This window comes from Semicossyphus pulcher, unplaced genomic scaffold, assembly GCF_022749685.1.
Source record: "Semicossyphus pulcher isolate SPU_LCO1_2020_fin unplaced genomic scaffold, fSemPul1.0.p SCAF_14, whole genome shotgun sequence".
NCBI classification, from domain to species: Eukaryota; Metazoa; Chordata; class Actinopteri; order Labriformes; family Labridae; genus Semicossyphus; species Semicossyphus pulcher.
The window spans coordinates 29,179,835-29,204,395 of record NW_027211648.1 but is presented as its reverse complement, the minus strand read 5'-3'; the positions used below and the strand labels follow the sequence as shown (position 1 = coordinate 29,204,395).

The 24,561-nt window shown below is 42.2% G+C and overlaps 1 protein-coding gene across 1 annotated transcript in view; it reads right to left on the bottom strand.

Moving 5' to 3' along the window:
• The window catches only part of LOC138590770 (neurexin-3a-like), an 87,392-nt gene that overhangs the window by 42,370 nt on the left and 20,461 nt on the right, over positions 1 to 24,561 (bottom strand). The window contains exons 3-4 of the mRNA XM_069661126.1: positions 16,590 to 16,610; positions 15,177 to 15,203 (exon numbers count right to left, since the gene is read on the bottom strand). Coding sequence (XP_069517227.1) covers positions 15,177 to 15,203; positions 16,590 to 16,610 — 48 coding nt within the window. The remainder of the gene's footprint in view (positions 1 to 15,176; positions 15,204 to 16,589; positions 16,611 to 24,561) is intronic.

Genomic DNA, 24,561 nt, shown 5'->3' with positions numbered 1-24,561 from the left:
TAGTTAAACGAGCTCCCTGGCCTCCGCCAGATGACATACGTAGTCTGGCGGAGGTTTTCCAGGGCCCATTGGATAGCAGATAGCGTCTACCAGAATGGAATTAGTTCTGCCTGATAGGACTGACGTTGAAATTCAGCGAACTGGCCCTTTAACAAGTAAAATTCTCGAAACAAGAATCCAGCTGTCTTTACCTCTGAACGTCCCGCTCGCTGCTAAACTTTCGGAAAATACAAACATCATAGTTCAACATTATATTAACAGCTTTTCGGTTTGTGCGCCGTAAATCGTTTTCACAATCAGAGCTGGTGACTGAAAAACTGAATAGAAAAAGAAAATTTTTGATCTTGTTGCAGTGTAACACTAAAGACATCGGTGTTAAATTGAGAAAGTCTCACTCAAAAAGTGGGATTAAAAAAGTAAACACAGAGACATCTAAGAAGCAGAATCCAGGTTATAACTGCAGATTGAATTCAAATTTACTGCGACAGGAAACTGAGGTGAAAAACAAACAAACAACTTTCTTTTCCTTTAAAACAAGTCAATGTTACGTTCAGGTATCAGTTAACTGATTCTTGTTGCATTAACATTATCGGCATTTAAACTGTCTGTAGGCAGAAACCCACCAGTTCTTTAAGATGAGGGTCAGAGTCTCCTGGTGTGTCTCTAGAAACCATGCTTCGACCTGGTATGTGGCTCTGTGTGCTCTATAATGTAGGTCATGTTATTACTGATGGCACCTTGTTAAAGAGATGGAGTGGGCCCTGCTATAGAGGCCCGTCAGGCACACAGGGTAATACACACACTCAGAAACATGTAGACACATCCACACATAGCGTGCATACAGAGATTGCAAAATTGGATGCACACAGGTAAGGACACAGACGCACATGCTGCAGCTGATAGAAACTGGTATGATTTTGGACCCTGTGACGCATCGACACACACTGGACAAACACAAATGGACAGAAAAAGGTAGGTTCAAAATGTGACCAGTGATTGTATCTAAACATGTTAAAAGGTTGATTTCATTTCATCTTGACTTTATCAGTTACAGCCACATACAATGGGAAAAGCAGTAGGCCCAACATAGATCCCTGATGTACCCGGAAATAAATAATATGAAAAGAAATGAATAGGATCCACTGTCAGAGGTCAGGAGCAAGCTATGTCGACCTCAGTGACAGCAGTTTCAGGTGAGTAAAGTAGCATACACAGACTTGAAAGGTGAGTTGTAATGTAAGGAGGATTAATAATAACAAGCGCAGGTATGTGATTCAAATGATTCTAGAGATCTCTGAGAAATGTGGTTGATAGGATGTGCAAGTTGAATTTTTTGGGCAGATCCAGACTATGGATTTTTCTAGATGACTAGTTCTAGCGAAAAGTGGGAATAATGAGCCTTTGAAACATATAATTTACAAGCACACACAACACAAGCCGCCTGTGCGACAATGCTAACTGCAAAAATGGTTATGATTCTGAATGTTCCTGAACAACCAGCAATGAGAGCCAATGTAAAAACTTGTTCCTTCTCTGCTTAGTTCCTTCAAACTGCCCGTCTGACTTCTTTGGGCCAATCTCAGAGGCCATCGGCAATCGCCTGGTGATGATATCGATGTTACACTGGCATCCCAGTGTAGCCAGGTGTTAGCAATAAGGACATCCAGCCAACACTTTGTTTTCTGTTCTTTTCTGTTCTGCTTTTTTTCACAGCCCAATTAGCAACTTGAGAAACGCTGTCATCTCTTGGTTCGGATACGTGATTGATCAATACTGCTCGGACAATAAACATACTACAAACAGACACCAGAATACTTCCTGTATCTGTAAATAGAGATTACTTTATGTTGATTCCGATAGCTTTAGCCTTTAGCTAACTAACTAGCTAGTGATGATGGCTGTGAAACGCACAGGTAACGTTGCATAAAACAGGTTCATTTCACTCAGTGCAGTCACAACACACGTCCCTTTTCATAACCGCTGTACTTCTCCGAGCTTATCTGGACACTTTCTGCTGACTGCCACAAGAAGCATGCGCCTCACTGTGTCCTACATCCTTGTACTTTCTGTATCTGACACACTGGCGAGACTCACTCCCCATAACAAACGGTCCTGCAGAGATCATCACACCTGGTGTTTACACAGCCTGTGTGAACTTTGGATCAAGCGCACCTGCATCCTGCCCTCTCATTCAGTGACTTTGTGAAGTTGAAATGTTAGCCAAAAGCTAAATGCTGTGGTGAAGCGAATGACCTTTGATGTGACACAGGAGGCACACGGGGACTGGAAAGACCGGAATAGTATATTACAGACCACACAAACATCATTTTTTAGGATGTGCACACACTGACATGCATGGAGGAGACATTTGCTGAGCTGTTTTTATATATGTTCTGTCTTTCTACTGGTTAAAAAGAAGATTTTAAAAACTTATGCCAAACCAGCACTCCTCTGAATGTGAGCACATGCTTTTGGTTAAAACACTATTTCATTAGAAAGCATGCTGATTATCTGCTCCCTGGTTGTCTTTTTCTACATGTTTTATTTTGAAATATTCTCCCCTCCTCTCTTTGCTGTTACGTCCCGTCCTCCCTCATGTGTTTCCCGCCTGTGTGATTGCCTGCCACGCCCTGATTAGCTTCACCTGTCCCTCATTAGCCTCACCTCCCCGGTGTATTTGGTGTGTGTGTTAACTTCTCCCTGCGCCCGTTTGCCTTTGTACCGCGTGTTAAGCGTCCCAGTCCTATCCTGGTGTTTAGGCCTGCAGGTCTTGTGTCTCTATTTTATGTATCCATGTCCCCTCTCTGCTCAAACCTCCTGTTTGTGACCTGAGATCGATATCAGTGTGCCATCTTGAAGAATGTCTCCTGAAATGCATATAGCTGCACAAGGAGAGAGGACGTGTAAAAGAGGCAGGACACACTTTATGACATCGTGAAGCAGCAGTGAATCTATATGTTTTCATGGACACTTTTATGCTTATCTGATGGAGACCATAAAATACTTTGGTTTATAACATTAGAAGACAAACATTATATAGGCCTATAATCGATTTTTCTTCAATATGACCTTTGCAAAGCACGAATGCATTTTTTTTTGAATACCTGTTCTCTAAACTCATCCCATGTCTCCTCTTTGGTGGGGTACTCGCTACAAGATAATCATGCCGATTTTGGGCCTGATTCCCCCTTCAGACAAAAGTAAGTAAAGTCCTGATGTTCTGATGGTTCTAAAGATGATCTCTCCGGATGTTCCTCTGCTGTGAGGGATGTTAAGAGTGATTTTATTTCCCCCGATCTGCTCGGAAGAACGTCGTGGCCGCACAGATTACAAATAATAAATATTAATCATGTTCAATATTTACAATCTGATATCAGTTGTTTGGGGGAACCCTGAGGACAGCCGAGCACACACTCCAAACAATAGCCAATCAGGAAGCAAATTGACTGAAGAGGGAAGCACAACAACCGCAGCCATGGCGACAAAAGCAAACGGGGAGCATAAAGTAACATGTACAGCCCGTGTTCACACCGACTCCACCACTTCATCCACACCTTGTTCTTTTTTCCTCCTGAATTTTCAGTAAAAAGTAAAAAAACTATCATCACCAATTCTTCCTGCCCGTCGTCCATGTTTGTTTCCTCTAAAGTCTCGTTTGACCGGCAGAGCTTTAATGAGATTTCCAGCAGTGCGAGTCGGACTCTGGTTCTATCATTATTAGTCGTCATGTGAGGGCTGTCACGTAAGATTTAAACATCTTTTAGTTTGAGTGAGGACTTTGTCTCTGTGCTTTCTTATCAGGACAAAAGAAATGGAGGTCGTACAAAGTGAGAAATCAGAATAAGCACTTCATTATCCTTGTTTGTCTGACAAAAATCAGCTTGGTATATAAGGTTTTAAATAATTATCAGGTCCAATTGAATCTCAAAACAAGTTTCCTGGGTCCATATGCGGTCGGATCCATTATTTTGGACCTGCGATGACCTTCGGTGTAATGCAACCAGATAAGTGTCAAAGCCAATCAAGGGAGAAATCTGTAATAAACGATGTTCTGAATCTTTATGAACCAGGCGGTTAAATGAAACACACACACCTGCGTTATCAGGCCCTCCCTGCTGACTCTGTAGAGGGAGAGAAGTGGTCATGGTTAGGAGCAGAGAATTCCCAGGACTCATCAGCTCCTGATTACAAACGTCTCCTCAAGGTTAGCGAGAGTACACACCTCTGTCGAGCAATCAAACCTGATTAGATGATTAGCATACATCTTGCATAATGTCGCCTCAATCCATTACCCATCGAGTTCATCGTCCCCTCCCAGGAAACACTGATCCTTCCCCCCATACACTCATGCTCATAGATACAACCAACACACAGCTACACTCATTGTGCCAATAATCTAACTATTAAATGCACACTGAAGTAGATGAAAACTTAAAGGTCTGCTGTACCGTCCCTGCTGCTTTCATCTAATCCTCCTCTTTATCTGCATTGTACGTGTTCCTCCCGTTTTGTTATGTCTGTTTTTTGCAGCTTACTTTTCAGTGACTTTGTGTATTCAAGTTTTGTTTAACAGGCGGTAAGTCATAAGAGAAACATCACTTCAAGATTTTAGTGGACAAATTGGTTCGCACAAGTCTGACTAACACTTTACTTTCCCCCAAATTACGCTGATTTTCCTACACATTACTCTAACAGTCACTTATGGTTCATGCTACCGTTAGCTTCTACTAGAAAGTCCCTCCAGGAAGTTTTGAAGTACCATGTGACCTTGCAATGTTGACCGACTACTGGAACCTTTCTGCAAATTTGACCAAGATGTCTCTCCTGGGCACGTCATGCACGTCACCATGCGTGTGCCGTGCTAACGGTGCTCCGGTGTGATTTATTGCCTTTCCTGAGCTTCCTAATCCGGAGTGAATCCATCTATATAGTTCCGTGTGTGCCGCCACCTCCGGAGTCGATGGCGCCCATGCAAGTCAATGCTCGTGATTCCAGCGTGTCCCAGAAGCGTCTCTCCGCTCTGCTCCGCTAAAGATACGCACCGAGTCTATTTTAGACGGAGGACGCTTCAAGCACGCGTCAAGCTGAACAGAGCAGATCGTTCCAAACAGGAAGTCACACACGAAAACAGCATACAGTCATTTTAAAATATCAGTTTTCATAACAACAACACACTGAAATCTAGAAAAAAGAACACTTATAATGAAGCAGTGTCCTCAGCCATGGTAGAAACACAAAAATCACTGAATGATCTCCAAATGAGCAGATAATCAACCTCGGAGGTGCAAACTGAACTGTTGTTTGTGTGTCGCTGTCTTTAATGTTGATCTTATCGCGTGATTTCGCAATTCTCGCACGATAATGTCGTTCTCCCGCGATCTTGTGAATCCAGCTGCTTGGGCCAGCGCTCCGCTCTGCGCGGCACAGACGGAACGCGCCGGACACGGATCCTGTGGGATCCAGGCGTAATTTTCCACCAACCAGACACTCTGTTACTGATGTTTGTGTCAGCGCTGATCTCAAAGAGGGTTTGTCCTGTGAGGTAGTAACCGCCCTGTCTCCTCTGAATGTTTTTATACAGCGCAGCTACCAGAATAACGAGTACAACAGCATAAACGTAATTTATAAGATGTAGATTCTCAAGCACTGTAATGTGCATGCACAGTGCAAACTTTTATTGTAGCTTACTTTAGTCTCATCCAGATTTCACACATTTTATTTGGTGTCCTGAGACTGAAATCGACCGCAGATGATGTCAGAAGACCAAACACTCGCTCAGCCAATAGATGGCTTTATTGGGGCTTTGTTTCTGACAGTGGATATGTCATGTGTCACACAGAAAAAAAAACACAGACAGGTAAAACTGGAGAAACTGGAGCACAGACTTCTTGGACAGTCTGTGTGTCCACTTCACCTAATTGCAAGTTAAATTATTTTTCCAACACTTGCAAGAAAAATTCTCCACTCTGTCACTTAAAGCAAACCCGACCTTAAATACGAACAACTTTAAACCTTTATATAATTTAAAAAAGGTAAGTAGTATAAAACCCGACCTCTGCACAGTTGTCATAAGATGCCGTGTGAGGTACGGCAGCTTTCAGAAGTAGTATTACTTGAATTCTCCTGGATGATAAATCAGGATTTAACACTTAAAATGATGCAGCTTAGGACATTTTGAAAAGCAAATTGTTTTTGCTGTGCTCTCTGTTTTGTCTGGGCCTCTTGTTTTTGCTGTCACTGTTTGTTGGCACATGATCTCTGCTAGCTCAGGACACGACACAGTATGAGACCGCATGAGCCATTCGTGTGTGAGCAGCTCGCCAAGAGTGGCCTGGGTGTGAATCACATGACAAGGTGTTAGTGTGGCGGATTTTTTTCACGCCTTCTGGTATATTTAGACTCGAGTCCAATGAATCCCATATGTATACATTGGGAAAAAACACATGTAAATCTGAACTTTGATTCGTCCATGCAAATTTCCCCTAAGGCCACCATAAAGGTACGTTATATCCATCCATAAAGGATACGTAAATGCACTATAGTCAGTCACTGTACACAGGACACACTCAGGAGTCAGCTGTATCTGCACACATGACAGTTTTTCCCAACTGTGGACGCGTTTCTGTGACCAGACAGGAGCCGAGGGCAGAGACTGAGATGAAGGCTGCATGGCGTCACCTTCGCTTTTCAGTCTGCAAGGTGAGGAGATGATTTGGGAGGCTGCTTGCATGGTAGGTTAATTTGTTTCTGCATGTTGCCGAATGATGTGGCAAAAATGCAAAGCTGCACTCCAAGTCTACATCGATCTTTGACTTTTTTGCTGCATTTCTTTTGGGTTTGTGTTTCTGACTTTGCATCATGTATGTGTTTGCAGCTTGTTCCTGCATATGAACATCTTTTGGGCCGTTGCAGCGTGTTTCCTCCTCGTCGGGCACCGTAGATGTCCTCCATGAAAAGAATAATGGCCCACGATTTAAAACAAAACCACCATCTCTTTCAACAAATTTCAACAGCTTGAAGCCGCGTAATCCCAACATGATAGCACAAACAGTAGCTCTGCTTTGTTCTCGTGCACCTGATCAAACAACGAGGGAAAGCCGACACAAGAGCACCGCTCTAACCTTGATTCAACATGCCCCCCAGGCACACCCGTCCACCTACCCCCCTCTGTCACTGACGCTGGGCTATCCCTGCCCTCCGTGTCTGGCTCACTTACCAGCACTCAGTGAAGCGAAGAAAACACAAATGTCCAGGCACTCCCCCCACCTTCCTCCCCCTCCCTCCCCCTCTCAGTGACCAACCAACCCCCAACATGTCTGTTCTTCTCCACCATAAAACCACGACGACACGACTGATCCACTCATGAGCAGGTTTATTGGATTTTATTCTTTAATTTATAGTACAGAGCAATTTTAGTTATTCCATCAACCTCTATGGGATTACACACACACACACACACACACACACACACACACACACACACTAATACACAATGGTATTAATAACAAAATAAAATAGATGATACAGGGATGTTGAGCTGATTTAAAGCCCCCAAAAGAGGACACATGTACCATCACTCCTTCTGTTTCGACCACAGATCTCAGACGTAGTTTCATTGCTGACAAAGTGGCTTTAAGGGCGTCATTCTTCTGGTAAACATGTATGGATTCTTAGGGGATTATAATCCTCTACCTCCGACTCTTTTAATCTAAATTATGATGTTTTAGGAAGATATGTTCTAGCACGACTCGCAGTCTCAGACATAGATTTTAAAACCTCAGCAACATAACAAGAGCCTGTCTCCGTCTGTCACTGCAGGCTAAGGAAGAGTTTTAATACCAGGAAATGGAATATGTACTGAGGTAGAAGTCCCAAGGAGTGTGTAAAACTTTGCCAGTAGCATCATCTCTGTTGTACCAATTTGCACCACGATGCTAATCCTCTCAGAAATGTAACGATCCCAAATGATCCAGACGGTGGTTCAAATGTAAACACTGATGACACGTGTGTTTGGAAAAGTTTCACATGTAATTTGTATTATCAATCATAGACATCATAAATAGATGGACGACTTGAAAGTGAAGCCAAAGCCTCTCTATCGCCCCCTGCTGACGGGCTGCAGTATAGGTCATAAAGCCCACCTCCTCCATGTTAACAGATGGGACATGAGTCAAACTATAACATCAAAATATACTTCAAATACTACACATTATAGTTAGTTCTTATCGTGCTGATTTATGTCCAAGTGTTCATTTTTCTGACAAGTTTACTTTTAATTAGTTATTTGATGCTATAAAAAGGGGGTGTGGCCTCATGATTGACAGCTCTGTTGACAAATCGTGCTCCTGAAGCGTTCTGTCCGAGTAGCAGAGTAGAGGAGGAACGGCGAGAGGAGACGTAACTAACACTAACACTACAGTCATTGAACTTTCCATAAACGACACAAGAAGCTGTTCTGCTGTTAAACACGCCGATCCTTGCTGGTTTTTTCGGTGGTTTAAGTGTGTGTTTTGGTTAGCGGAGGGGGCTACCACCCGCCGATCTCGACTGCGCAGCTCTGGCTCCAAATGGCGTCACCAATGCAAGATGGCAGCGCCTGCCTGGGGGGTATTGTGGCTTCAATTTTATACACTGAGTGTAGGAGACACGTCAAAAGTCAGATTTTAACTAAATTCAAGAACAGCAGCTAACACTAGTCCCGCTCAGAAAACGCTTTAAGTCTGATTTATACAGGTGTGTTCAGTGGAGCATTCACCTGATCTAACATTAGTGATCTACGTACGTCGATGTGACATTAATATCTGTGTGCTGGTGTGTCTGTACTGTCGTTGTCGGCTCAAAACTAATGACTAAAAAACAGCTTCCTAATGTACAGTAACTGGACATGGAGCTTATGGATGTTGAACTAAAACTACTTTCACTGAGATTACTACAATGCAGAAAATATGCAAACACAACACGCCTATAGGCACTCACAGTTAAATTTAAGCTGCATAGGGAATCCAACATATTGTAGCAGCTAGCTATAAACTGCCTTCAAGCACATTGCCCGCTGTAGTTGGGGTACAAAGCTACCAAGACAACAAGCCACAGCAGTAACCTTTGGCCTCTAACCTTATACATGTAAATGAGTTTGATTGATGAAAAGGGGTCACCGTTCTACTAACAGTCATAGGACATAAAGACATAAAACAGCTGTGTTAAAAAAAAGTCAAAATAACTACTTAACAGTGTTGTGACTAAGTCATCTTAAGTCCCAAGTAAGTCTCAAGTCCTTTGGTCCAAGTCTCAAGCATGTCTCGAGTCATTTTTTCTTGGGCAAATCAAATCACAGGTTATGTCAAGTCAAGTCAAGTCGAGTCCTTAGTTAAGGCAAGTCAAGTCACTTTTTTTTCACCCAACATCCAGCACTCTCACCTGTAGTATCCTGTCTTTATAAAGAGAAAACACAAGGTGTTAGCAGCCCATCTAATAATGATATTATTGACCAGTTTATATAACCTGTTCAAAAAGTATGACAGTGAATTGTATCTGTGTTATCTTGGCACAGACGCAGCCATGATGATGGTCTGCTCTGAGACCGTATTGAGGAGTAACGAGTACGACTGATGAGGATTCTCTTTGGGGGCTTCGATGTTGTGTGTTGCCATAGCGAGGAGTTTGACTGACAGCCAGTCATCGAGTCATGACAATCACATACCGGGGAGCTTTTTGAGTCGTCCAATCATGATTCCCAGTTTGCTCTGCGTACATACTTGATAGTTAGACAGAAACTTGACAACATTAAAGTTTATCATTTTATATTTTAACAGCTAACATTCAAAGTTATGAACACACGCAAGTCAGCCGAGTCATCACGCCTCAAGTCAAGTCACAAGTCATGAAGACAGTGACTCAAGTCAACTCGAGTCCAAGTCACTAAGTCTCAAGTCCACATCTCTGCTGCTTAAGGTTTGAAGTCTTTACCAATCAGTGAAGTTGCAGTTGAAACTTGCTGCTCATTGGACCGACCTGTCACAGGCGGGGAGGCACACAAAAACCAACTGCAACACCCAAAGGGCCGTGTTGGTGGCCGTTTGTATAATCAAACTTCTGACTAACATCAGTGAGTAAGAGGGCTCATTACGCTTGAAGCTGATTAAATCTGCAATGACTTTATGACTCATGAAAGTTATCACAGCAACAATTACTTTGTCCTCCATCTTAAAAAATCGAAGGTGAACAAAATAAATGTGCTCTTATATTATATGGCTCAGCCCATACTGAGCCAGGTGACAATGACCCTCTGTGTTGGCTCCTCCGCTCCATCAGGAAATGTACTTACATTAAAACTGTGGCTGGACAAGAGGACAGGGAGAGTGTACAGAGAATGGAGGTAATAAAAATGTAAAAGATTGGAACCTGGTAGTAATTTTAGAGAGAGGAGAGAGAGGTCAGGGAAGGCAAAAGAGAGGGAAAGAGTAATTATGGAGTGAATAAGGAGTGAAAATGAAGATGACAACAGAGACGGCAGGGGACGGAGGAGATAACAGAACCAAGAGAATATTAAAATAGAGAGAAAAAGAGTCAAAGAAAAAATGTAATGAGGAGAGAAGCCCTCTGTTTCAACCCGAGACAGTAAGAGTCCTCGACGGCAGAGACACAGTTTCCTATTATCCCCCCTCCTCTCTCTGAATCTGCTGCCCCGCCACCAGCCAGCCGCCATGCTAACCGAGCCCGAGCGGAGCCTCATGTCTGCCTAACAGGAGGCGACAGGGAGCCTGATGCCTAATAATGTCTACCATCTCGCTCAGGGATTAGACACAGCATCGAGGAAGAGAGACAGGTGGTGAGGGGAGAGGGATCTCCAGGAGCTTACACCAGATTTTACTCTGTGAACGGGGGAAACCGTTACAGGTGCACACAGCAGGCCGCGACACATTACAGCGTCTCCAGACAAACACACAAAGACGTGTTTCTGTGTGGGAGCTGCTTTCAACACGCACACGCCAGGAACTTTAATAGAACCTCTTCAGGCTGATTCAATCTGTGTTGGAAATTATTCCACTATCGGGCGGCTGTGGCTCAGAAGTAGAGTGGGTTGATTTCAAATAGTTAAGTCGACGGTTCAATCCCCATCTCCTCCTCATGTCGAAGTATCCTTGGGCAAGATATTGACTGGTAACTACTGGCAGATCACTGAACATGTTGCTTGGCACGTGTTGAGGAGAGACCGGAGCAAATATCTGTTAAAAATGAAGCTGTACTTGAGCTTAACGGCCTGTGTCCACTAACGGTGGTTTTTGCGCTGGCAGCTGTTTGTTGTCGTTGTGCTCACAGCGCTTTCAGTGGAAAATAGTTCAACTTTAAGAACACCACCGCGCTCGTCGATGTCACTTCTCCCTCACCGACCAATCAAAATCAAGAAGGGGCGGGACTTCTGATATCAACTTTGGCAGAGGAGCAGCTAATCCGCTCATTTTTTCGTAGGTACAGTTTCCAGGTTAACACCAGGACACCATTCATTTCTTTGTTTTCTTTGTAAGATTTCCTTAAATAAAAGTTATTATTAAGCACACAGAGCGATTTAAAACAGACTTAGGACCTAACTGTTATTTTGTAAACTGACAGATCTGTTTTCATTTATTTTGGCTAGCTAAATGCTTAATTGTGTTCAATAGATTAGTTAAATCTGCATTAAAAAATGGACAGGTGGGCGCCGGTTTGCTTCAGCGGTTAAATCTGTGACCACATACAGAGGCTATAGTCCTCTATGTGGCGGCCCCGGGTTCAACTCCCGCCCTCGGCCCTTTGCCTCGCGCCATCCCCACTCTCTCTTCCCCCATCTCCGCCACCATCCACTGTCCTCTCTCTGAAATAAAATCCAAAAAAATAATCTTTAAAAAAAATATATAAAATAAGAACAGGCGGAGAGCACTTGCTCTGGCTTTGATGGAGGGTGAGAGGCTGTTCCCAAATACATTAAACACAGGGAAACAGAGATCTGTGAGGTGATGATGTCGTCACCCCTACAGAAGGCCCGCCTCTCCATCCATCCGATTGGACAATGAGAAAGAAAAGCGTCCCTCTCATTGAAAACAACTACAAACAAACGCACTCTGTCTTATCGGGCCCTTAACGGTCACTACCGAGGGAAGCGCAAGTGCTGCCAGACAACTTTTGTAACCTAGCAACAGTAAGCACCGGTGGGGGTCGTAGGTCTTTCCGCTTCACTCACCTTCTTCTCAACATCTTTTTGGAACAAACTCAAGCAAACTGCTTCGTTTGCCATGATTTTTATCTTGAAGCTGCCGTGAGCTGCCAGGAATGTTTTGTCAAGTTTGAGAAAAACAAGCTGCGAAAAATTGATTGCAGACTGAGTGAAAGAGAAGAGGCTGCACAGCATCAGGCTCTCAGGGGTCAAAAATGCTAAACGAGGGTCGGCTGTCTGGCAACTTCACAAAGACTTTCAGCTCATTTTCAAATACAGATGATGTGTTACGGTCTGACAAACAAGGTGCTCTTCAGCGTCTGATTAACTACCACTTCAACCCGACCTTGGCAGGGTTAGAGGCTCGAGAAGACGTAGTCCGCTTCACTTTATGTCGGAAAAGAAGGAAACAGAGGCTACCTCTCTGTAATAGAAGATCTTATTGGATGTTCATATAAACATGCATAGCAGCCTGCTAATACCTACAGTTTTATGATCATGCAGGTGTGCCCACTTGGGATGAAGGTGTCACAGGCACATTCAGGCACACCTGTTGCTATGGGAGCGGTTCACTGAGGAAGACAGTTGTATGTTGATAATAATCAGGTTAATGCTCTCAGCGATGTGATGTCGATCCACTGCTGTTGGTAGTTGACATTTAATGCATTTAATTTGGCGTCCTTTATCCAGCAGCTCGTCTCGTATCATCAGAACATTTTGTCTTTTTTAGGCTCGTAAATATTAAAGTTGAATTGAAGTTAAGTGTGTCTTAGCTTTATTCTGGTGCCAGCTGCTTTAACTGCAAGTCATTTTTGCAGCACTAAAAAAGGCAAACGAACACAGCACAGAAGTTTTATTTAAGGGTTCTTACGTCGTTTCAGGGTGATTAAGTTGAAAGTCGCTGTGTGTCGTCAGCTGTGTCGTATGTCCTAACATTTTCCTAAATATCAGAGATTTTTTTAACATGAAATTACACTGTTCAGCTGCACCTGTAGCTCCAGAGCAGGAAATGAGTCACTGCTCCTTTCAAATCCATTTTAAGTTCACACACAATCATAAAATCACAGCGACAAGCGGGTCATTTCCTCTTCCCCGGTTTAGTTATTTAGTTTGATTGTGAGCTTTTTCCCAACATGGGTAAAGTTTTCTTCCCAGAACAACAAATGTGCAAATATCCGTGTAGTTAGTGGATCATAGTTTAAGACAACGCCTCTGTGCTGTCAATGTTTCCACCAGCCGGTGAGGTGAATTATAAACGCAGTCATTTGAACGCAGCGTGAGGAAACGTCAGCGTGAGTGAAAACCCCGGTCGACTGAGAGAAAGGAGGAGAGTCTTGTCCTTTTGAAAACTGATCCACGCTGACTGTTGTTCACTTTGAATCACAAAACTGTCTCTCAGTGTGTCTGCGAACGGCATCCGAACAAATTACACACACACAGCAAGAAAACACAAAGCCAGACACTCTCTTTTTTCTTTCTCCTTCAATTAAGGTTGGCTTAATTACTCGCTTAATCCAAGCACCCTCGGTGAGAAACCATTACAAAGAGACACTGAACACAGACAAGCAAACACATTAGAGCTCTCAAACACTCACAGAGCAAGCGGCGCTTTTCATACAGGCGGAAAAGGAAAGATTGCGAAAAAGCTGTACCTTTGCTTTTAGCTAGAGGAGCAGCAGGTGAAGGCGGAGACAGAGGAGAGGATCCACAGTCGAGAGAGTCCAGAGAGAGAGGAGGAAGAAGAAGAGGAGACATAAGTTCAAACTCCAGAACATTTCAATGTATTTATGAATACATGAGGACACGTCATTGTACAGGAGCTTTAATGCCATTGTACATCACAAAACACTGAAAAACATGCAGTCAGATCCGATACAACAGGACCTCTGATTGTCACAACAACACTGCACACAACACACAAAAAAAGGCACAAAGTACACGAATGGTTGTGATTAAAAAAGGTTTAAACACATGAAAAGGTCGTCTTTTTAGCTCATAACATTGATAGTTTTCTGCAGAGATTACAAGAGGACATTGTCTATTTATAAATTTATTTTTTCTGACTAGATAGCGTTTATATTTCACACTTTACTGGTCATCAAACCATGTAGCCATGTGCATAAATTAGCTTTAAGCTAACCTTTTTAAACTCTGCTGTAAAAACGATCAAACTATAATTATGCTGGTGTTTTTATCTCTTTGTCTGTTCTGGGATTTTTAAATCTTTAAACTGTAAAACCTTAAATATCGTTATACGCGTCAAAAAAGGTCATATAACTTATAACAAGTAAGGAACATTGAAATTGCGTCTCAAGTACAAAAAATAATAAAAATACATTTTTTAAGATTGTTCAATGAAATTTAAAATTAAATTGTGCTAAATAATCACACAGAAACATGTGGATCAAAGCCAATTTTATACGTTAAAACATTAACAAAATATTTCTTTGTTAGTTTTTGTGATAATAGTGAATTTTCCTCTGCAATAGTGCACACATTGTCATTTATGCTTACTGTGACGTCATGTCTTCATATCCATAAAATCTGTAAAGTCGAGCCCTCAAAAATATAATGCAAGTTATGCTCTAACTAAAATGTTTCTTTATTTTAAATCTATTTAAAACTAAAGTATGCAAGAAAAAAACGTCCCGCTTTAAAATCCTGCATAAAATTTAACATGATGACATCATCAAAAAATGTACGTATGATGAAGTGACAGATGGGAGCCTCGGCTGTCCGTCGCACAAAGTTTAAGGCTCTAGCTGTAATTTTAAGCTATATTTAAATATGTTTATATTTTCACAGGGTTTAAACAGATGAAGTGGACAGCTAGCTTTGGTTCTTAGTGCATTACAGGAGAATAATACTAACACAACCATATGTATATTCACCATTATATTCAGTATGTTCCACACCAACACAAAAGCATGCAGCTCAATGCTACGAACACCGATAAGTGACAGAGAGGAGGAAGAGACAGGCGTACCTTGTTCTGCCATCATATGTGCAAGGCCTTCAGAGGAGAAGAGGGAGGGGGGAGAAAGAGAGCGACAGAGAACACTTAGTTTCAATACTCTGTGGTATTGTGATGAAGCATGTTTTTTCCAGGAGGAAAGCATGACATCAGAACACGCCGACACACGAAGCTTCCTGCAGCTGAGCAGGAGGCTTCATCAGAAACACCAGCACGTTTGTAGAAGTGACAGTAAAACCTCTTAATCCCTCCCAACCCCCGCTGGCTGCAGTGACATGCACTGGAAGTACTGTTTAAATTCACCATTAAAGTTTAACATGTTCTGTTTGTGTGTTTGTGAGGGCTGTATTCATTTATTATTATTCCTAATACATGTGTTCTAATGACGTTTTTCACCCTAGCTAAATGTTTAACTAGTCCAACGAGGCCAAGTGGACAAAAGGTACACATCAACACGTGCATTTATGCTAAATTACACTTGTTTTCTGCTTCATTTTGCTAAATGCTCCACTATATTTCACTAGCTTGTCTCTACCTATGTCGGCCTGCTGTTTAGTGCTGGGTCAGGTCGTGTTCAGTCACTTTTAAGACTGAAAACAGCTTCCTGCTGCAAGCACAAGCTGCACGATCAGAGCCTTGAGAGTGAATCATAACAGTAACAGTACGTTTCTGAACTCAAAGCTCAAAGCTCTGTGAAGCCAAAGGCACCTGTAGATCCAGGTGAGTTTTATCTGTAGGTTTCACATGGTCACATTTTCATTCTGTGCATTTAAAAGTTCAATTAAAGACACTTTAATGATAATCTTTCCTGTGATGTGATTTACAGAGTCACTTCTATCGACAAGCATAAACTAGTCCAATGATAAAGTTTTTTTATCCTGATCAGTTTGGCTGACACAATGCATAGAGCAACATGACAGTGCATCATATACAAGAGAAAACTGACTTTAAAGAGTTTTTAAAAATATATTATCTGCAGACAAAATCCTCAGATGTGTGCAGAGCAGTAATGAGACTGCATAAATGCCATCTTGTTTTTTCTTAGTCATCTTGTCGCACCCTCGTCCTCTGCTGTGGACTAATGGCTCCTAACGAGAGAATTGGCGTGACCAATTGTTTATGTCATTGAACCAATTCCTAATATTTGCATTAAAGGTAGTTGCTGAAAACATGCATTATAAATTGAGTTTTCTTTTGTCACTGGTCAGGAAATTCAGCTGAAATTTTCCCAAAGTAAGGACGGAAACCTGACCCAGATGACCCAGCATGCACTCAAACTAACTTAACAAACTGCTTCATATCTCTGCCGCTGTCAGTATATTGCAGTGTCCATCGCCCTCGTCTGCCTGGAAGTGTGCAGCTGTACAAATAAATGCTGTGGTTGTCATAAACCTCCATTCAGATGTTTTAATTCATGAAACTCACCTGGCATATTGTTGTTGACCTCTGGATCAGAAGGAGAGAGAGAAAACAGAAGCAAACAAAGGCAGCGTTAGAAACACTCTTCTTTCCTTGCATGTTGACTGTCATGCAAATTATTACACACTTTATGATCCATACAGAGAGCCGGCAGAGAGCACAGCCATGTGTATGTGCTTTAAAATACAGGAGGTTTTAACAGTGAGGAGTTAAACCATCATCAGATGAAGTTCAGAGAGAAACATCCAGTGTGAGGAAGAGGGCGTCTCTTCCCTGCACAAACACTTTTAGTCTCTCCGTTACCTTTGAGAGACATGTTACAGAGTTTAATCAGTAAAGGGAGCTGCAGTTGTTAAATGATAAAGACATAAACCCCCTAAAACACAAAATAAGACACAAAAACATCCTCCAGCTTGTGACCTTTATGGCCGACGACTGAAAGAACAAACCTGCAGACCTAGAGCTCTGCATCCCCGATCCCACAGGCTGAAATGTTGCGCATACCACCAATCGTGTATTTTATGTTTTGTATTCTTAGAACCACTGTGGTGCAAAACTTTTATAAAGTCATGGGGCCGCTAACATTAAGAATCAAGCAGTCCCCTGAGAACCATAAATATCCACAGCAGAACTTTAGAAAAGAAATGCTACATCCATATTTCAGATGCTTCTTATCGCTCAAATGTGTACGACCAAAGCTCATAGGATGCTTGAGTCAAAGGGAAATACAGCGCCTGCATCGGCACTTGTGTGGTGTCATTTCTTACAGTATCTTCAAAACATCCGTAAAAGCTGTGTAACCTGAAGGTTATGTATTTGTTTGTTATGTATTAGCATTGAATTAATTAATGTAAAACACCATCTTCTTCGTTTTTAAGTTCCCAAAATGTTCAGGACGAATGTTTTGAGAACCATGCATATCAATATTTTTTATATCATGGATGAAACTTTAGTTGAAAAGGCTTCCATAGAATTTGAGAAGAAATATTCCAAAATTCCTGAACAGATCGGGGAGTTAGGCCGGAGATATATTTGCTTTTAACTACGCATTTGCGCGTGCATGATGGCTGCCCCGCTTCAAACATGGAAACAAGTCCGGGACCGTTACGTCCGTTCACGGAGGAACATGAGTTGGGACGGTGCAGACAGTGTGTTCTGTCCAGCTGTCGCTTTTTCTGCTCAGAATGAACATCACAGTAACCTCGTCGAGTGTCGTCTGTTGTTTACATCCCGCACATACGGTAGTTGCATACGGCCTGAGCTCTCCGGTGCGCCCTCTAGAGGTATCCTCCAGTAAGACATGTAGTGCAATGACAAGTATGTAAACAATTACGTTCATGACGCAGCCTGTTGTGTGCGCGAACGCAAGGTTAAAAAGCGAGTATATCTCCGGCCTTAGTGTAAACCTTCAAAAGGCCCCTACAAGCGTTTAAAGGTGCAGAAATCACACAACGTTCATCATCAACATTACTTTTCTTTGATTATTGAGATATATGTTCTTTTGCATTATGAAGTCAGACCCTCACAGACATGAAGTAGCTGTAAAATTAATAAAAAGTAATTGAGTTGAGATGCATTAAATGTTCCTCTCAGGGCCTAATTGGGCGTGTTAGACTGTTAATGTGAACACAGGCAGATGGAAGTCAATCAGATATGCATTAAATATTAATTCAGTTTAAACTGAGGACTTGTGTCAGCTGCGCGCCAACGTGGAATGAGCTGGTCATGCGGTCATCTGGGAGGAAGGCTGTGTGTGTGTGTGTGTGTGTGTGTGTGTGTGTGTGTGCATGTTGGGATAATCTTGCTAAAGCTTTAATTCCTCTGTCTTTTCTGAACCAGTTGATTATTTAGAGATTTCCACAGCATTGAACTCGGGACTGAATACGGACAGAAGAGCAACTCTTGATAGAAGGAGATTAGAGCAGATTAAATGTGTACGAACGCTCATACCAGAGGGTTTGTTTTGCTTTCTTTGTGAGGACCGCTTTCAGGCGACTGTGGAGAGGACATTTCTGCACTGTGAGGACATTTTGTGGACGAGTCTTAGAAACTTGTATTCGTTTTGGTTAAAAGGATTCACCGCGCAAGTTTGCCTAAACTACAGTCTGATGAAGCACTGCTTTGAAATCCTAACCCTCTGTTTTTTGAGGGTGTTTTTGCAGCTTCATCAGTACTTTAAATGCAACTGTCATGGGTAACTCCCTCTCTCGTTCCTGCTACACATCTGAAGACGCTACAAATTATATCAAGCTACATAAAAACCTGAAAAGCCGGTTTCAGAACAAGCAGATCGGTGCTTTACATACAGTTGGAAGTTTCACCTCATCTCGTAAGAGGGGTACACACTATCAGACAATCGTAAGCAAAGTCCCGATTGTTTGATGGTTCTAGATGATCTCTCAAGATGTTCCGATCTGCTCGTCAAGAACGTTGTGGCAGCACTGATTTCAAATAATAAATATTTAACATGTTAAATATTTACGATCTGATATCATGTTGTGTTGGGGAACCCCAAGGACAGCCGAGCACGCTCTCTGTGGATCGTCACATGGAACCAAATGATAGCCAATCAGGAAGCGAGCTGACTGCAGCATGAAAAACAACAACCGCAGCCATGGCGACAAAAGCAAACGTGCAGCATAAAGTAACATGTACAGCACGTGTTCACGCTGTCTCCACCACTTCATCCACAGTTTGTTCTTTTTTCATCATAAACTATCATCACCAATTCTTCCTGCCCGTCGTCCGCCATGTTTGTTTACTCTGAAGTCTCGTTTGACCGCCAGAGATTTGGTGAAATTTCCAGCCGTGAGAGTCGGACTCTGGTTGTTGATTAATGAATCTGTTAGCGTGTGGTGTGCTCTTAGGGTCATATCGTTGCTCTCCACACACTACAGGAACAAAGCTGTTCAATCTATCATTATTGTCGTCATGTGTGGCTCTCTCTCATTTTACACATCCGTTAAGATTTTAAACATCTTTTAGTGCGGGCCAGGCATCAGTGAATCTTTGGTTTGAACTGGCCTTCAGAGGTTTTGCAACATGATAACATAACTTATCAAATGCAGGAAAACTTTATAATCCTTATAGCATCATTTCCAGATGCTGTCAGCGATCAGTTAAAGTCAGGTGACTATAAAGAGCACGGATGTCTGCTGAGGTGGCGGTCAGTGTTGACGGACGGGTCACACAAAGAGGACTTTTAACTTCTTGATTTCTTTAAGTTATGTAAGGCATATTATCCAGGTAACGCACATACATTAGTTAGATCATATTAGCTGTATTAGTAACATGATATACGTAGGTTACTGGCAGACACACGTTTGTACTTATTCAAGCCCAAACCATGATCTTTTAATGTAAAGTAGTTGACGTCTAAACCAAACAAAAGTGGACTTTTTCAGGACCGTATCTCTTTGCTTGTTGCACATTCAAAAGTCAAAATCTTAAACATTTTTTGGGGCTTTTTCTGCCTTTATTTATAGTAGAGAAAAACTGCACATGTGTTCCATAGGACAGGTGCACTGGAGAGGAAAACAATCCATCAAACCTGCACGCTGTCCAACTTGCAGAAAATACATTTATTTGCAACGTTTCGGTGCTCGGTTCATGTTTGCCTGATGAAGGTCGAGCACCGAAACGTTGCAAGCAAATAAATGTATTTTCGGCATTTCTAGAGTATCTAGCTTCCGTATCGTGACGTATTTCCGAGTGAAACAGGACGTGCAGGCGGGACATATCATTAGAGGGATTTGATTTGATCGTTGAGAAGTGGGCGTAGACAGACGTTCTCCACAGCGCAGTAGCTAGCTAACTGACCGAGCGTTCTTGGTGCTCTGCGGCTAAATGTTGCAGATTGATTGCTTGAAATTGTTTGGTGCTAACTTATGTAAGCACGCGTGAAATTTAGTTTTACCGGAAGAAAAAATGATCAGATTTTGATATAATAATACGAAAAAACTGATTTTCTGTATTTTTTTTGGCCGATATTGTCAAATAGATGCACAATATTACCGGGGATGTGATCTAAAAGGATTAAAATGACATTTTTCATTTCACCTCGACTTTAACAGAAGTTGCAGATTAATCGTAGCTACGTTGACTGCTGTGCCAAACTGACACTGTACCAAGATAGAGCTCAGGACCAGTGACCCATCTGCAGTGTTTGACGAGTTGGAAGCAGACACCGTTTGGTCTGGGCACCAGAACTTGGTTAGGTTAAAGGCTAAAGATCATGGTTTGGGTTTCAGTAAGTACAAACACATGTTGGTTTTGTTGCTAACAGACACTGACTTGTAGTATGACTTGATTGAACCACAACACCCGAATAGAATCGCACAACAAAACATGTATCACGAGGAAAGTGTCTAAAAAAAGAGTTGAACATTAACTGCCGTGTTTTAGAGCCACCGTCCAAGCTGCCGTATGTGACGAGTTTGGAGCGAGAACATGCAGATCCATGCCCGTCATGGTGGAACGATTAAAGAGAGACTCCTAACCCTTTGGGGAGAGAGTAGATAAAAAGAAGAGAAGAGATTAACAAATCCATCTTTCACTTCTCTCTCTCTCTCTCGCTCTCTCTCTACTTTGACTCTCTGACTAATCCATCATTCAAAGCTCAATCTCCCTCTCCTGATGATCGGCTGCGTTCACTCGCGTCCCTCCTGCTCTGTCATTATTTTGTTCTCGATCTTGACCTACTTCCTTTGACTATTTACTTCCCCTGTGTCGTGTTTCCGTCATCAGGCTTTCATGTGTTTGTGTGTGGATGGAGAAAGAGATGGGGATAAAAAGGCATACATATTTAATAAGGTACCAATCAAACAGTCACAGGTACAATTCCCAGCGGCAGAGTCGCCGGCATTTAACTCAATACAATTACTGTATCAGGGGGCTCGGAGACATCTCCCTCTGTGTTCTCAAAGTAACAAATCTATATCCTCCGGCTCCCCTGAGAAATTCCTCCTCAGTGTGAAATCCAGATCACCGTTCTTTAGGATGAGTCACCGGCGCTTTGACAAACTTATTTATTAATCAGTGAATGCATAATCTAGGTGAGAGTATGACTCTCGCTTTTAATTCAATACCCGAAAGGTGAGGCGAGGATAGCGGGGGATTAGAGCTGAAAGTGGATTACTTAAAGGGATGATTCACGATGTGTTGGATAAAGTGGGAGAGCGCCGTGATTAATGGGGTATTTCAAATTCTGCCTTCTTTCATCGCTGCAGGATTGTTTTCTGCACGTTATTAACATGGAAGGTAAACCGGCACGCGCACACACACACACACACGTCCTACAGGATAAGGGATTGAGTCATGGCTTTATTATTACTCTTTTCATCATCATGATTGTAACAGCCATCACCTCCTCGCTGAACGATTGCACCAGCAGCCATGTTTCATGTTGGTATGAACATACGGGCGGCCGGGGCCATCTGCTCCTGTTGGGGATCCACGGCTACAGCTGGTGGACTGACGGCCGGGCGTCTGCAGCACGACGCTCACACTTGTTAGAGAGCGAACCAGTGAGCAAAAGAGGGGAAGCTTTCTTGTTTGTGTGAGTTATTACTATCTTTGAGCTGAGTTTTAAAGACATATTTTCTATATCAGTCCATCGTCTGGAGCTGGAGAAGGAAGCGAGTATGTTTTTAAAGATTTTGGGCATTAAGGTTTAGAGATAACATCTTCCTTCTCCGTGCGCTGCATTGTTTACAGTCCAGTCAGCAGCTCGAGAAGCGACCGTGTGTTCAGATCAAAGTGAAGGTAAATCCTCCCTCCAGATGTGTCTGCTAAATAAACACTGTCATCTCTCGGTTCATCCCATCCCCCGGAGGAGCGCCCGTTCATCTGTCTGTGCTGAGTCTCAGTCTCACTGTAAACAGGAAGTTACACAGAGGCTGCACTCTGGCTTACTGCAGCGGGATGAAGCCCAAACAGAAACAGATTTTCTTGTGATCGACTTTAATTAACGGCTCTTCAGTTTGCTGAAAGAACAACATCATGATGCAGATTAGGAACAACATGAAGCTTTGTCAGGTCTGTCCTCAAGAGGAGAAGAACACTACTTTAACATGAGACGTTTGTTGAACGGAGGTGGGATCCATCGTTTATGATGCATTCAAGGAGGTTGGGAAATCTAAACGCTGAACGCTTTCGTGACACAGCGTCAGGCAGAATTGTCTCAAGTTGAACTTTAGATCTAGAACAGATTGTTAGCTGAGTCTGTTTATAGAGATTAACTAAGCCGGGATGTCGTTGGGGCGGATTACGTTACCCCAACTTTCTCTCTCCCCACGGCCTGTTTCTCCTGCAGCCTGCTGACACGTGATTGGTCAATACTTCTCAAATTACAAACTTACTACAACATTAAACGGAAACCAGAACACTTCTCGTACTAATATCCGGTTGCGCACTTCTCTCTCAAGCATGCTCCTCATTTTTATGTAGCATCTGTAAATTGAGATTCATGAAATCAAAAAATGGGAAATATGTAATAATAAGCAACGCCCGAGAACGTCGTGTTTTGTCCTCAACTCAAATATATTCAGTTTTCTTTCAGTGAGAAGTAGAAACCAGGAAATGGATTTGTATGATTGTTGTGATATCAGGCTCATTACCTGTTTTTAAAACATATTTTTATAGGAGGCCTTTTTTAATGATTGATTGGTTGATAACTTTTTTTTATATTGTATATTTTATGAAGCACTTTTAAACTGTTTTAATTTTGTTCTAATCTATGTATTCTGTAAAGCTCTTTGTAACCATGTTTAGATGAGTGCTAAATAAATAAAGTTATTATTATTATGATGACGATGAGAGACCTGATCGTTATAGATTTGCGATCTGTGTTACACAGCGAGGTCACAGAGTGTATTCAACTATTTTTTATTCTTTCATTCGTCTTCATCTCAACATTTAAACATCTGAATCTTTAAGATGTTTTACTTCCAAAGTCTGGCTCAATATAATATCTATAATTATTATCTGTAATAAACTGGAGTCAGAGAACTTTCAGGTTTGGTCTTGAAAGTTAATTTGATACGTGACACTAAGTGATCAATGGTTGCACCTTTGCTGTAAATAATTATTTGGTTTTCAATAAGCACGGACTAAATGTGTGGATTTGATCATCATGTGATTTAAAGGGGAGCAAACAGGCCGTCCATCTAAATAAGTTACTCTGATGACTGAAGACGTTTCTCTGCTACTGCAAAGCTGCAGGTTACACGTCCTGTGACATCACTCACTCAGGTGTTTGTGTAGTGTTTTCTCTACGTCCAAATGAGCGTTTAAAATAAACAGTAACATGAATGCAAACGCACACATGACAGCAAACCTACAGTTTGCTCTCAAGTGTGCTCATGACATCGGCCAGGTGAGTCGCTTTAATCTAGATCTCGACCACCGTCTTCCTCTACATCACCAACTCTCCCCAACAGACTCAGCAGTCCTGCGAGCTTCTCCCACTCAGTGACTTCATCAATGAATCGTTAATTAAAGAGAAGAGGAGCTCGCCGTCTTGTTTGCTCTGGTCATTGATGAACAGGCAAAGGCTCCGACTCCACAGGTGTGTGAAAGGTTGAACTGTGGAGGTGAAGTTCTGTTTCTCTTTTTTCAACTTTATTCTCATTGCCAAAGAACTGAGTTATATTTAAAGGAGAAGGCCGCTGTGCACATTGTGGCTGTTCCAGCATGTGGCCAGGGGTCCGAACATATATGATGTCATGGTAAAGAAAAACATCTGTCTTTAGATTTGTATAAATCAACATAAACGTTTTTATGTAGCTTATACTGTGTGTGGGATCAGAGGGGTTGCTGCAGGCCCGTACAGGATTGGCAGCCATTGGAGACATTGCATCTCCCAGAATGCCTCACTCCTCAGACATGTGTGCCTCAGCCTGTTTATGAATCAGTACTTGGGAGATCAAATTATTTAACACTTAATTTAAAACATGAATTCTGTTGATATTTTAAGAAC